Consider the following 11,650-nt stretch of genomic DNA (forward strand, 5'->3'; position numbering starts at 1 on the left):
TAATAAGTTTTACGAAACGCGCTCAAGTGTCGCGTCAGACTAGAAATAAAAATGAATTTTGGAGAATTGATCTTTGAATTACCATCAACAGTGAAAAGAAATGTAAGAAAGATAGAGAAAATTCGTGTTAGAATTATTAATCTTACTTTTTCGGTCATATTTAATAATATATGTCTACAGGAAAGACTGCTACCAAAATATACTAATATATATATATATATATATATATATATATATATATATATATATATATATATATATATATATATATATATATATATATATATGCGGAAAATCCACAGAGAAATATGAAATGAGGTGAACGTTTCGGCTTTGTTAAAGCCTTTGTCAACACAAAGGCTTTACACCAGTCAACACCAGACTCAGTCTGGTGTTGACAAAGGCTTTAACAAAGCCGAAACGTTCACCTCATTTCATATTTCTCTGTGGATTTTCCGCATAAAATGATCAGTGTTTTGTGATCGTCAATTGCATATATATATATATATATATATATATATATATATATATATATATATATATATATATATATATATATATATATATATATATATATATATATATATATATATATATATATATATATATATATATATATATAAACAATGTAAAGTAAGCACTGCTATATTAGCACTGTTATACAATCACTGCTATATAAGCACTATTAGGCTAACACTGCTATGTAAACAATGCTAAATAAGCACTGATATATAGGCCCAATTAGGTATGCACTGCTATACAAGCACTGTTAGAGTAACACTGCTATAAGCACTGTTAGGATAACACTGCTATAAGCACTGTTAGAGTAACACTGCTATAAGGACTGTTAGGGTAACACTGCTATAAGCATTGTTAGGGCAACACTGCTATAAGCACTGTTAGGGTAACACTGCTATAAGCACTATTAGGGTAACACTGCTATAAGCACTGTTAGGGTAACACTGCTATAAGCACTGTTAGGGTAACACTGCTATAAGCACTATTAGGGTAACACTGCTATAGGCACTGTTAGGGTAACACTGCTATATAAACAAAGTTAGTTAAGCAGTGTGAGGTAATCAGTGTTGTGGAAGAGGAACACGTTCAGGAGAGACTCAGCAGTGTTCCAGGAACCCAGAGGTTGCCAGGTCGACCAATGTGTTAAGAAAACGAGTCATATTATGCGTCGTCCTGGACTGGTTAGCTGCGGCTCGGGCTTGACAACACAGTTCCAGTTTTTACGCAGCGCGGACCCAGGGAACTGTGAGAGGTGCCAGCGCTCTCCTTGGGGACCATCTCTCAGTACATCCTTAAGCGCCCGGGGAACCCCACACCAGCCACACGTGTCCCGCCAGCAACACCTACTGAACCATTCACCTGCCAAAGGTCTTGGTCAGTACCACCTTCCCTCAAGCAGTCGTCAACACCTTCACCTCTCCAGCAGAAGCCACGATGAAGCTCTTGCTGCTCTCAGCTCTGTTGTTTGCGGTGAGTGAAGCATTTTAATGCCTTGGTTCCAGAGGGAAGAGGTCAGTATTCAATGACAATCTTATTTAATATTGTTTATTGACTTAATTTATCATACATCCCATATCCATCCTGTGAGTGGTATTGGACATTATCCCTATCCTGTGTTTGGTATTACATCCAATAATCATCCTGCGAGCGGCAGTGGACCCCCATACCTATCCTGCGAGCGGCAGTGGACCCCCATACCTATCCTGCGAGCGGCAGTGATCCCCCATACCTATCCTGCGAGCGGCAGTGGACCCCCATACCTATCCTGCGAGCGGCAGTGGACCCCCATACCTATCCTACGAGCGGCAGTGGACCCCCATACCTATCCTGCGAGCGGCAGTGGACCCCCATACCTATCCTGCGAGCGGCAGTGTACCCCCATACCTATCCTGCGAGCGGCAGTGAACTCCATAGCCATCCTGTGAGTGACAGTGGACCCCATAGCCTTCCTGAGAGTTACAGTGGACCCCATATCCATCCTGTGAGTGACAGTGAACCCCATGTCCATCCTGTGAGTGTCAGTGAACCCCATGGCCATCCTGTGAGTGACAGTGAACCCCATAGCCCTCCTGTGAGTGACAGTGAACCCCATATCCATCTTGTGAGTAACAGTGGACCCCATGGCCTTCCTCAGAGTGGAATTGGACCCCCATATCCTTCTTGTGAGAAGCAGTGAACCCCATGAATCCCATGAATCCCATGAAACCCCATGAATCCTGTGAGTGGCAGTGGACCCCATACCTATCCTGTTAGTGGCAGTGGACCCCATATCCATCTCGTGAATGGTAGTGGACCCCTAAGCCATTCGGTGAGTGGACGTGAACCCCATAGCCATCTTGTGAGTGGCAGTGGACACCCCCCACCCCTCCATAGCCATCCTTGAAAGGGTTTCAGAACCATTTCCTTTACGTGGTTATAGACCCCATATCCCTCCTGTGAGTGGTAATGAACCCCTTCCTGCGGGTGGCAGTGGATCCCACACTCTTTGAGGTCAGAAAGAATGAGTTGATTGGTGCAGCAGTCAACTTTATGGGGTGGTGGTTCAGTGGTACATTAGTTAACCATTGTGGAGTGGTGGTTCAGTGGTTCAGCAGTTAACCATTGTGGAGTGGTGGTTCAGTGGTTCAGCAGTTAACCATTGTGGGGTGGTGGTTCAGTGGTTCAGCAGTTAACCATTGTGGAGTGGTGGTTCAGTAGTACAGCAGTCAACCATTGTGGTGTGGTGGTTCAGTTGTAAAGTACACAACTTTGAAATGTTGTGGTTCAGTGGTGCAGAACTAAACCTTGTAGTGTGGTGGTTCAATAGTTCAGCACTATACCACTGAGAAAGTAAAACAAATAAACAAGAGATTGAGCCAGAGATTGGATAAGAGATTGGCCAAGATATGAAAAGGAGCAAGAGATTGGGAAAGTTATTGTGCAAGAGTTGATTAACCGATTGAACAAGAGATTGGCCAAGAGGTTACGCAAAAGAGCAGGAAATTAGTTGAAAGATTGAGCAAGAGATTACGAAATTGATTGGCAAGAGATTGAGCAAACAGAGTGAGCAATAGAATGAGCAAAACATTGGCAGCAGAAAATAGCTTGAGGTTGAGCCAAATATTAGGAAAGATATAATTAAAGTGATTGGGCATGAGAGTGGTCAAGAGATTAATGAAACGGATTCTCCAAATGACTATACAAAAGGTTATACAATAGATTGTGCAAGAGATTGGGCAAATAAATAGGAAAGAAATTTAGCAAGAGACTAGGTCAGTGGTTGGGCAAGACATTGGGCGAGAGACTGGACTAGAGGATGGACAAGACATTGGGTGAGAGACTGGGCTAGAGGTTGGACAAGACAATGGGTGAGAGACTGGACTAGAGGTTGGACAAGACAATGGGTGAGAGACTGGACTAGAGGTTGGACAAGACATTGGGTGAGAGACTGGGCTAGAGGTTGGACAAGACATTGGGTGAGAGACTGGACTAGAGGTTGGACAAGACATTGGGCGAGAGACTGGACTAGATGTTGGACAAGACATTGGAAGAGAGACTGGACTAGAGGTTGGACAAGACATTGGGTGAGAGACTGGACTAGAGGTTGGACAAGACAATGGGTGAGAGACTGGACTAGAGGTTGGACAAGACATTTGGTGAGAGACTGGACTAGAGGTTGGACAAGCCATTGGATGAGAGACTGGACTAGAGGTTGGACAATATATTGGGCGAGAGACTGGACTAGAGGTTGGACAAGCCATTGGATGAGAGACTGGACTAGAGGTTGGACAATATATTGGGCGAGAGACTGGACTAGAGGTTGGACAAGACATTGGAAGAGAGATTGTACTATAGGTTGGACAATATATTGGACGAGAGACTGGACTAGAGGTTGGACAAGACATTGGGTGAGAGACTGGACTAGAGGTTGGACAATATATTGGGCGAGAGACTGGACTAGAGGTTGGACAAGACATTGGAAGAGAGATTGTACTAGAGGTTGGACAATATATTGGGCGAGAGACTGGACTAGAGGTTGGACAAGACATTGGGTGAGAGACTGGACTAGAGGTTGGACAAGACATTGGAAGAGAGATTGGACTAGAGGTTGGACAAAATATTTTGTAAGAGACTGGACTAGAGGTTGGACAAGACATTGGGTGAGAGACTGGACTAGAGGTTGGGCAAAACATTAGGCAAGAGATTTGGTAAGTAGGACCAGATGGACTTTGCAAACATTTCATAAACGTTAAAGTTATTAAATCATCCTAAATTACTTGCAGTTATACGAGCCATATATATTAATAATAAATGTTTTGTTGTTTTATCAGATTGTTGTTGTGGGAACAACATCTCAGCGCACACACTATGCTGGGTAAGTACACTGTTTGTATGTTGTCCTTGTTAATGTTTTTAGCGTGTCTGATTGGTATGTTGTCCTTGTACCAGAGAGAGAGAGAGAGAGAGAGAGAGAGAGAGAGAGAGAGAGAGAGAGAGAGAGAGAGAGAGAGAGAGAGAGAGAGAGAGAGAGAGAGAGAGAGAGAGAGGGGGAGAGGGAGAGAGAGAAGAGAGAGAGAGAGTGTTACGGACCCGGATCCAGCGTCCGAGCACGGAGCAGTGACGACCGCGCCATCTGTGGGTCAGCTCCCGAAACCCCCTCCAAATGGACGACGACACCTGGCAAGGACGAGGTGTACCGGCCATAAGGGCCAGTTTCCAGTCCTGTTCAGCTCACAACACAGCCGCCGCTGACCTCTGGTGAGGTGGTGCTCAGACAACAACGCCATCTATGGAGTGGATAGGTGGGCGTTTGGGTCTGAGCCTGTAAGTGAGGTGCTTTGGTGTGTCCCTGTTATTGATGACGTGTCTGCTTACAGAGTCGACCTGGGACTGCTGTAAGGGAAGTTGAGTCAGTCTACCCAAGGCAGCTGTCCCCATACCTTGTGCTTTGCTGCAGCAGCTGTGAGTCGCCTCCCGGAGGAACACCGTGGTGTTACCCTGCCAGTGAAGTGGCAGTTGAAGGATTGTCGTACCCGGAACCGACTGCTGGAGACGATTGACCACTGGGGTATTGTGGACAGGAGAGTGATCTGTGGTATCACACGAGGCTCCTGACTAGGGCGCTACCCTAGTATCGCTCGTGGAGTGGCCTGAACAGCGTTGCTGATCCAGAACCTGCCAGCAGTTTGCTGGACTTGTGGTTGACGGCCTCCATGGCGGTGCCCCCAGTGGAACTGTGTTTTGGCTGGCCTGTGTCCGGGGTAGACTCAGCTTGTCGAAGGATTCGTCGAGAGACCACGAGAGCACCGAGAACTTGGCATCAAGAACATCCCGAGTCTTCAGAAGAAGACTACAGTGTAAATAAGTCCCCTGTGCAGTGTTAATACCCCTCCCCCTGTGTAATCTTTTTATATATTATTTATTGGTGATGGTAATAATTATAGTATTAAGCTCTTGACTTTATTTCCCTTCCCCTTTAAGTTACTTGCGTTACGGATCGCATCCCTTGAAAGCCACTACTGGCTTGGGGCCGGATACCCTTCCTCTAACGACATCAGAGTACGAACCCAGTTGCGACCCGAGAGGGCCGTAACAGAGAGAGAGAGAGAGAGAGAGAGAGGGAGGGAGAGGGGGGGAGAGGGGGAGAGGGATATCTATCTTTCCTCGTAGCTCATCCCTCTCAGCTCGGGGACTAGCCTGGTGGCCTACCTCTGAACCTTTTCTAACTTTGTGTGTGTGTGTGTGTGTGTGTGATTAGTATGTTTGAGTGTGTTTGGAGTGTTTGTGTGTTTGGTATGTTTGTGTATGTGATGTGGGTGTGTTTCTGTTTGTACTATATTTGGTGTGTGTGTGTGTGTAGTGTGTTTGGGATGTTTGTGTGTGTGTTTGGTGTGTTTGTTTGTGTCCCAAGGTGTGTGAGATTCTGGTGTGTGTGTGTGTGTGTGTGTGTGTGTGTGGGAAGTACTGATAGGTAAACAATATTACAAACACTGTTGGTGTGTACGGGAGGATCTCATTATGAAATATGAAACTGTCTTGCAGACAGAAACGGTTTTGCAGTTCAAGTTCAGGTTAAATTATGTTTATTGTGACAAGAAAAAAATACATCTCAAAGGGATAGGCTATTTCCCCCCCCCCCTCCCCCCTAGGTGTTGTGACTGTGACCGTGGGCGAGGGACTGTAGCCAGCCAATGTGCGCCTCACTCCTAGATATGCAACATGTCACCCAGCCGCTCGTCCAGTCTCCTACTCACCCGTGTCTCTCTGTCTCTCGCCTTGCCTCTCTGTTTCCTTCTGTCTCTCTCTCTCTCTCTCTCTCTCTCTCTCTGTTTCCTTCTGTCTGTCTCTTTCTCTTGCTGTTTGTTTCGTTCTTTCTGTTTCTATCTCTCTGTCTCTGCCTCTCCTCATTTCTGCCTTTCCCTCTGTCTCTCTGTCTGTCTCTGTCTCTGTCTGTCTCTCTCTCTCTCTCTCTCTCTCTCTCTCTCTCTCTCTCTCTCTCTCTCTCTCTCTCTCTCTCTCTCTCTCTCTCTCTCTCTCTCTCTCTCTCTCTTTCTCTCTCTCTCTCTCCCCCTCCCTCTCTCTCTCTCTCTCTCGCTATCTCTGTCCTAATCTTTGTCTCTCTCCTTCTGTCTGTCTCTCTCTCCTCTGTCTGTCCCTCGGTCTCTCTCTTCTTTCTTTGTCCCTCTCTTTCTATCTATCTATCTCTTCCCTGCCTGTCTCTCCTTCTCCTTCTCTTTGTGTATCTGTCTCTGTTTCTTTCTGTCTCCCTCCTTAACCTAACTCAGATAAACTAGACCATAATTAAGTAATTATTAATTCTCAAATAATATTTAGCCCATTCAGCGACAATCATACATACAGGAGGAAGAGTCAATGCCAAGATGCTGATCCTTTGAAAGTTAAATTATTTGAGTTATATTCAGTCAACTGAACTGACCAAATACTTAGGTTCATACATTAAGTTTATTTAATAATAAATTCAAACCCTGTGGAGTTAAGTGGAACACATAACAAACGTATTATACAGTCCACTGAAGGTGGACTGTATAATACGCATAAAACGCCAAATCACACAAAAATGATCTGTATTGGAGATAGCAAAGCTTGATAAAAACTAATTTAATTCATATCTCTTGTTTATTAGTTTTAAGTCTTAATTTAAGGGGGCATATCGATGTAAAATTAAAAGTGGTTCAATTTGCTTATACATTTTTTTATGAAATGGTTATAGAAAGGGCTGCAGCTGGTCCAAGTTTCATCATCACACCCTAAACAAAAAAGGAGAAAAAAAATAACAACGAATTATGCAACGAATTTTCAAATAGTTTCAGGGAACACATGTGTCAACTAAAATCATTTCTATAACACTCAGATATTAAATTAAGCAGATAATAAAGGATTCTAGTGATCAGTTTTATCAAAAAAGTGTTTAGTGCAATAATATAATTTTTCAAAGTTACCCTACTAAAAAAATATGCAATATATGATCTTTATAAATTTTTATAAAATCAACAAATAGACTTTGGACTAAAATGTCTACTGGAGTCTGTAGAAGCACAAACGCTACATATAAGGTGTAATTTGCATGTACATTGATTAATAAATGAAAGCTCTGAAGTAATTTGAAGGTGTAAATTACTTTCCAGAGTAAAATAAAGATCCAAGTTCGGCCACCTGTAGCTGAGCTTGACTTCGACAGATTTCGTTCATAATTGGCACCCTTGCAGATAGGCATCCATTGAGCAAGGTGTGCAAGTTTCATGCAAATCCCTTGATAATAAACGAGAAAAAAAATTGGCCCAAAAAAAAAAGAAAAAGAAAAAAAAAATTTAAATATAAATATATTGCACATACATATTACAATTATTACAAGAGTTTGTGCTTCTACAGCACATAGTAGACATTTTAGTTGACACATGTGTTCCCTGAGATTATTTGAGAATGTTGAACATTCGTTGCATAATACGTTGTGTATTTTTTTTTCTCCTTTTCTGTTTAGGGTGTGATGGTGAAACTTGGACCAGTTGCAGCCCTTTCTATAACCATTTCATAAAAAAAATTATAAGCAAATTGAACAATTTTAATTTATAACGATATTTTTTGATATGCCCCCTTAATATACCTTAATTATCAGTGTTTCTATAACCCATTTTCTTCCATTTCCGACTTCTAATACGAACTTTCCACAGGAGTAGCTGTCCGGATCCCAACTCGTTCGGAAGGGTCTGCATTCAATACTACGACCAGTGTACCTCTGACCAGGAGTGTCGGACGACTGGCAGGGGCCACAAGTGTTGTCTTGTTGCTGGCTGTGGCAAGGAGTGCATGAACTAAGGTCAGGAGGAACAAAGGGCACTCTGCAGGAGGGGCAAAAGTATACACTGTAGGATGGGCAATAGGGTACGCAGTAGGAGCAATTAATAAGAGCGTTTTCATATTATCTATGAAATTATTTCAGCCAGTAGAGGCGCTGTGTAATATTCCTTAATAAAACCAGCATTACACACGTCTAGAATACTTTCATCTATCACGAATGCTTGGAACCTGTCCGGGAAACACACCCTAAGATGTTCCAGCTCACTTGGACGAGTTGACACCTTGACTCCACAGTTGTCTCCCAACAACTGTCAACCTCAAGATGGCACAACTTGTATGAACGTATCAAGATATGCATAACAACGCACAAGACAATAAACAAAGAATAATGCATAAGACCAGCAAAACAACACACGATAATTAAAAAATAATGCAAAAGCCATTAAGAACCTCATGAAATAAATGCTGAATACCAACAATAAATGCAAAACAATACACATGACTTGCAAAAAACACATAAAAAATTATAAAAAATGTACATAACATAAGAAAACAATGTAATAAATAAAAAACAAAGCAATAAATAAAGAACAATGGAAATAAAGAACACTGCAATAAATAAAGAACAGTGCAATAAATAAAGAACAATGCAAATAAAGAACAGGGCTCAATACAAGTAGAACAAAGCACAAGACATGTAGAACAACAGGCAATAAAAGTAGAACAAGTCATAAGAAATGCAGGCCAACGCACAATAAATGAAGAACAGCACACAATAAAGGCAGAACAGCACAACACCCTAAGATAACCTTCTAGTAATTAGTGGCGATATTAGTTTGTGAATCCAAACCTCATTTTTGTATTAAGAGTAAGCTTGGTTATACACTTCGATTATACTTCAGCTTAGATCATAATATCTTTGCTTGAAAGTTTTCTAGATTTTTTTATATAAACTAGGATATAAGTAATTATAAATAGATTTATAAGTTGCTATATTTGTCTATTCTGTTAACCAATATATTGAAGTTCTGCATACATAGTTATCAAGACCCCTCGTCCTCGTCTGATCGTATCTTACGCAAAACACTAATATTAAGTAAAGCCAGTTGCTGACTGACAGTGACTGAATTAACAAGTAAAAATTAAAGATTCTGTTTGTCTTCTTCTAGATTTTTAGTCATTGATATTCTGTTAAAAAAAATAATATATGAATTACAAAGAAAAAAGTCATTTATAAGCACTTAAGCGTGTTTACTTAATGCTACCCATGCCTGTGTTATCTTGAGGAGCTGCTAGGCCTAAGTAAACAATACCAGGCCTATGATGACCAAACCACAGATCAGAAAATGAAGAAACGACGGCGTTTAGGGTCCGTCCTGGACAATTATCAACACGGACCAATATCAAGCTGATCACAAGACTTGATAAATCGTCCAGATGAACCGAAACGTCGTCTTTTTTTGTTTTCTGATGTGTGGTTTGGTCATTATATCTTCAGCCACGTTATTGTGACTCATTGTTAGAATACTATGTCTAACATATATATTTTTTTCTATATACTAGGGGTACTGGCAACTGAATCTGACAGACGATATGTAGTAAGTGGGGCGCCACAAGGTTATTGGGGCTTTGTCACATACATGAGTCACATAGACGAGAATATTGCAAGCCACATTATCATAATTGTCGATGTCTCAAGATTTATCCCAACCACTTGGACTTGACGGTAGTATGACGGTCTCGCTTCATGCAGGTCGGCGTTCCATCCCCGTCCGTCCAAGTGGTTGGGCACCATTCCTTTCCTCCGTCCCATCCCAAATCCTTATCCTGACCCCTTCCAAGTGCTATATAGTAGTAATGGCTTGGCGCTTTCCTCTGACAATTCTCTCCAATTCAATTTTTCCCTGACAATTCAATTTTTAAATCTCTTAAGATTTGTGCAGTCTATTCTTCTGTTTAGATAGTGCTTACAGTAACACGGGGGATCATTGTACATATTTTGAAGCAATGGACATTTAGGAAATAAAATTGAGTACTATTGAATTTTGACAAACCGGATAAGGTTTTGTATTTATGTTGCTAACAAAACCTAGCCTAGCATAACCATCTGTCGGAGAACGTCGTGTAAGTAACAGTATACATGATATCCTAAGTACTTTATCCTAGCAAGGTTCGCCAATGTCGGGGAACGTCCTGTAAGCGAGTAACAGTGTACACAAGATCTTTATCCCGGACACCTGGCAAGATCGCCAATGTCGGGGTTTATCTTAGTTGTAAGTATAAGTAACCGTTCTTGATATCCTGTCAACGTCGAGGTGTCTCTCTCTGTACATGGACACCACCCAGTAGTATTAGCGATAACTGTTACTCACCATAGCCCTTCGGGTCTTCACTCAATCCTCGCAGCGCCACTGTTCGCCAGGAAAGTATCCCAGTCGATCCCCAGCCAGCCTTATAGCCAAAGATGAGTGGGAACACAGTTTGCTCTCTCCCAACCATGTGCCCGCCCCGACAAGGGCTCTACTACTAACTGCAAGGTCGCCAACTGGTGTTTCCCGTGTCCAGTAACACGTCAGTGGTATTGTGGAATTGTGGTACTAATGGCAGAGAGCTTACTCATTAACTCTGGTCTCAGGCAAGTATATGTCTCTAATACTCTCACTCTTTGGAACTGTTCTATAGCATCAAGATATATGGAGGGATATTACAAACGCAAAGGTATTTTGTATTTTACTTTAAAACTTCAAGGTATTATATCCGTATCAACAACGAAACATCAAGTACAATGCAGAAAGTCACTCTCTCTTCATAAAACTGGGGCTTGTCTAGAGGGCAATACTCCCCCCCTCCTGTCAATGTCAGCTGGGCGACCCCCTTCACCGTGCCAATGCTTGTGTACTTGTTTTCCTGGCGCTATGCGCCTTGTTTTTTTAAATTCACAGTAATCTCCATATTTGCAATCAACACAATATTTGCTATAATGACAATAGAACGCAATGAGTCACTTCACTGGTCTCAAGCTCAATAAATCGTTTCTACAGCAATAAACACGATAATTCACTGTAAAGACGTTATACACAACGCATTATAATAATGATGATGAATGCAATTAAATCATGGTACTGGCCTTAGACACAGTAATTCCTTTCGCAGGCGATAACACAATTAATCACTGCACACATGGAAATGTTATTCAACACACCAACATATACATATATAGAGATAAATTCATCAATATCAATAATAATAAGATAAATACTGGGCACACAGCCTAACACCAATAACTGGTACAATTATATATTTATTCTCTGGCATAAGTTATCATATTAATGTCACA

The 11,650-nt window shown here is 41.8% G+C and overlaps 1 protein-coding gene across 2 annotated transcripts; it reads left to right on the forward strand.

Moving 5' to 3' along the window:
* The first annotated feature begins 1,114 nt into the window (after nucleotides 1-1,114).
* On the forward strand, nucleotides 1,115-9,465 carry LOC123751228 (uncharacterized). 2 transcript variants are annotated; one of them, XM_069314756.1, is made up of 3 exons: nucleotides 1,115-1,488; nucleotides 4,329-4,372; nucleotides 4,875-5,452. In XM_069314756.1, exons 1-3 carry the CDS (start codon nucleotides 1,182-1,184, stop codon nucleotides 5,055-5,057), a joined length of 534 nt encoding a protein of 177 aa, XP_069170857.1. In that variant the 5' UTR covers nucleotides 1,115-1,181; the 3' UTR covers nucleotides 5,058-5,452. The 2 variants fall into 2 exon arrangements, with proteins under 2 accessions (XP_069170857.1, XP_045589284.1); XM_045733328.2 differs by lacking the exon at nucleotides 4,875-5,452 and adding an exon at nucleotides 8,187-9,465 and having other exon boundaries at nucleotides 1,311-1,488.
* The last annotated feature ends 2,185 nt before the right edge of the window (nucleotides 9,466-11,650 follow it).

This window comes from Procambarus clarkii, chromosome 80, assembly GCF_040958095.1.
Source record: "Procambarus clarkii isolate CNS0578487 chromosome 80, FALCON_Pclarkii_2.0, whole genome shotgun sequence".
NCBI classification, from domain to species: Eukaryota; Metazoa; Arthropoda; class Malacostraca; order Decapoda; family Cambaridae; genus Procambarus; species Procambarus clarkii.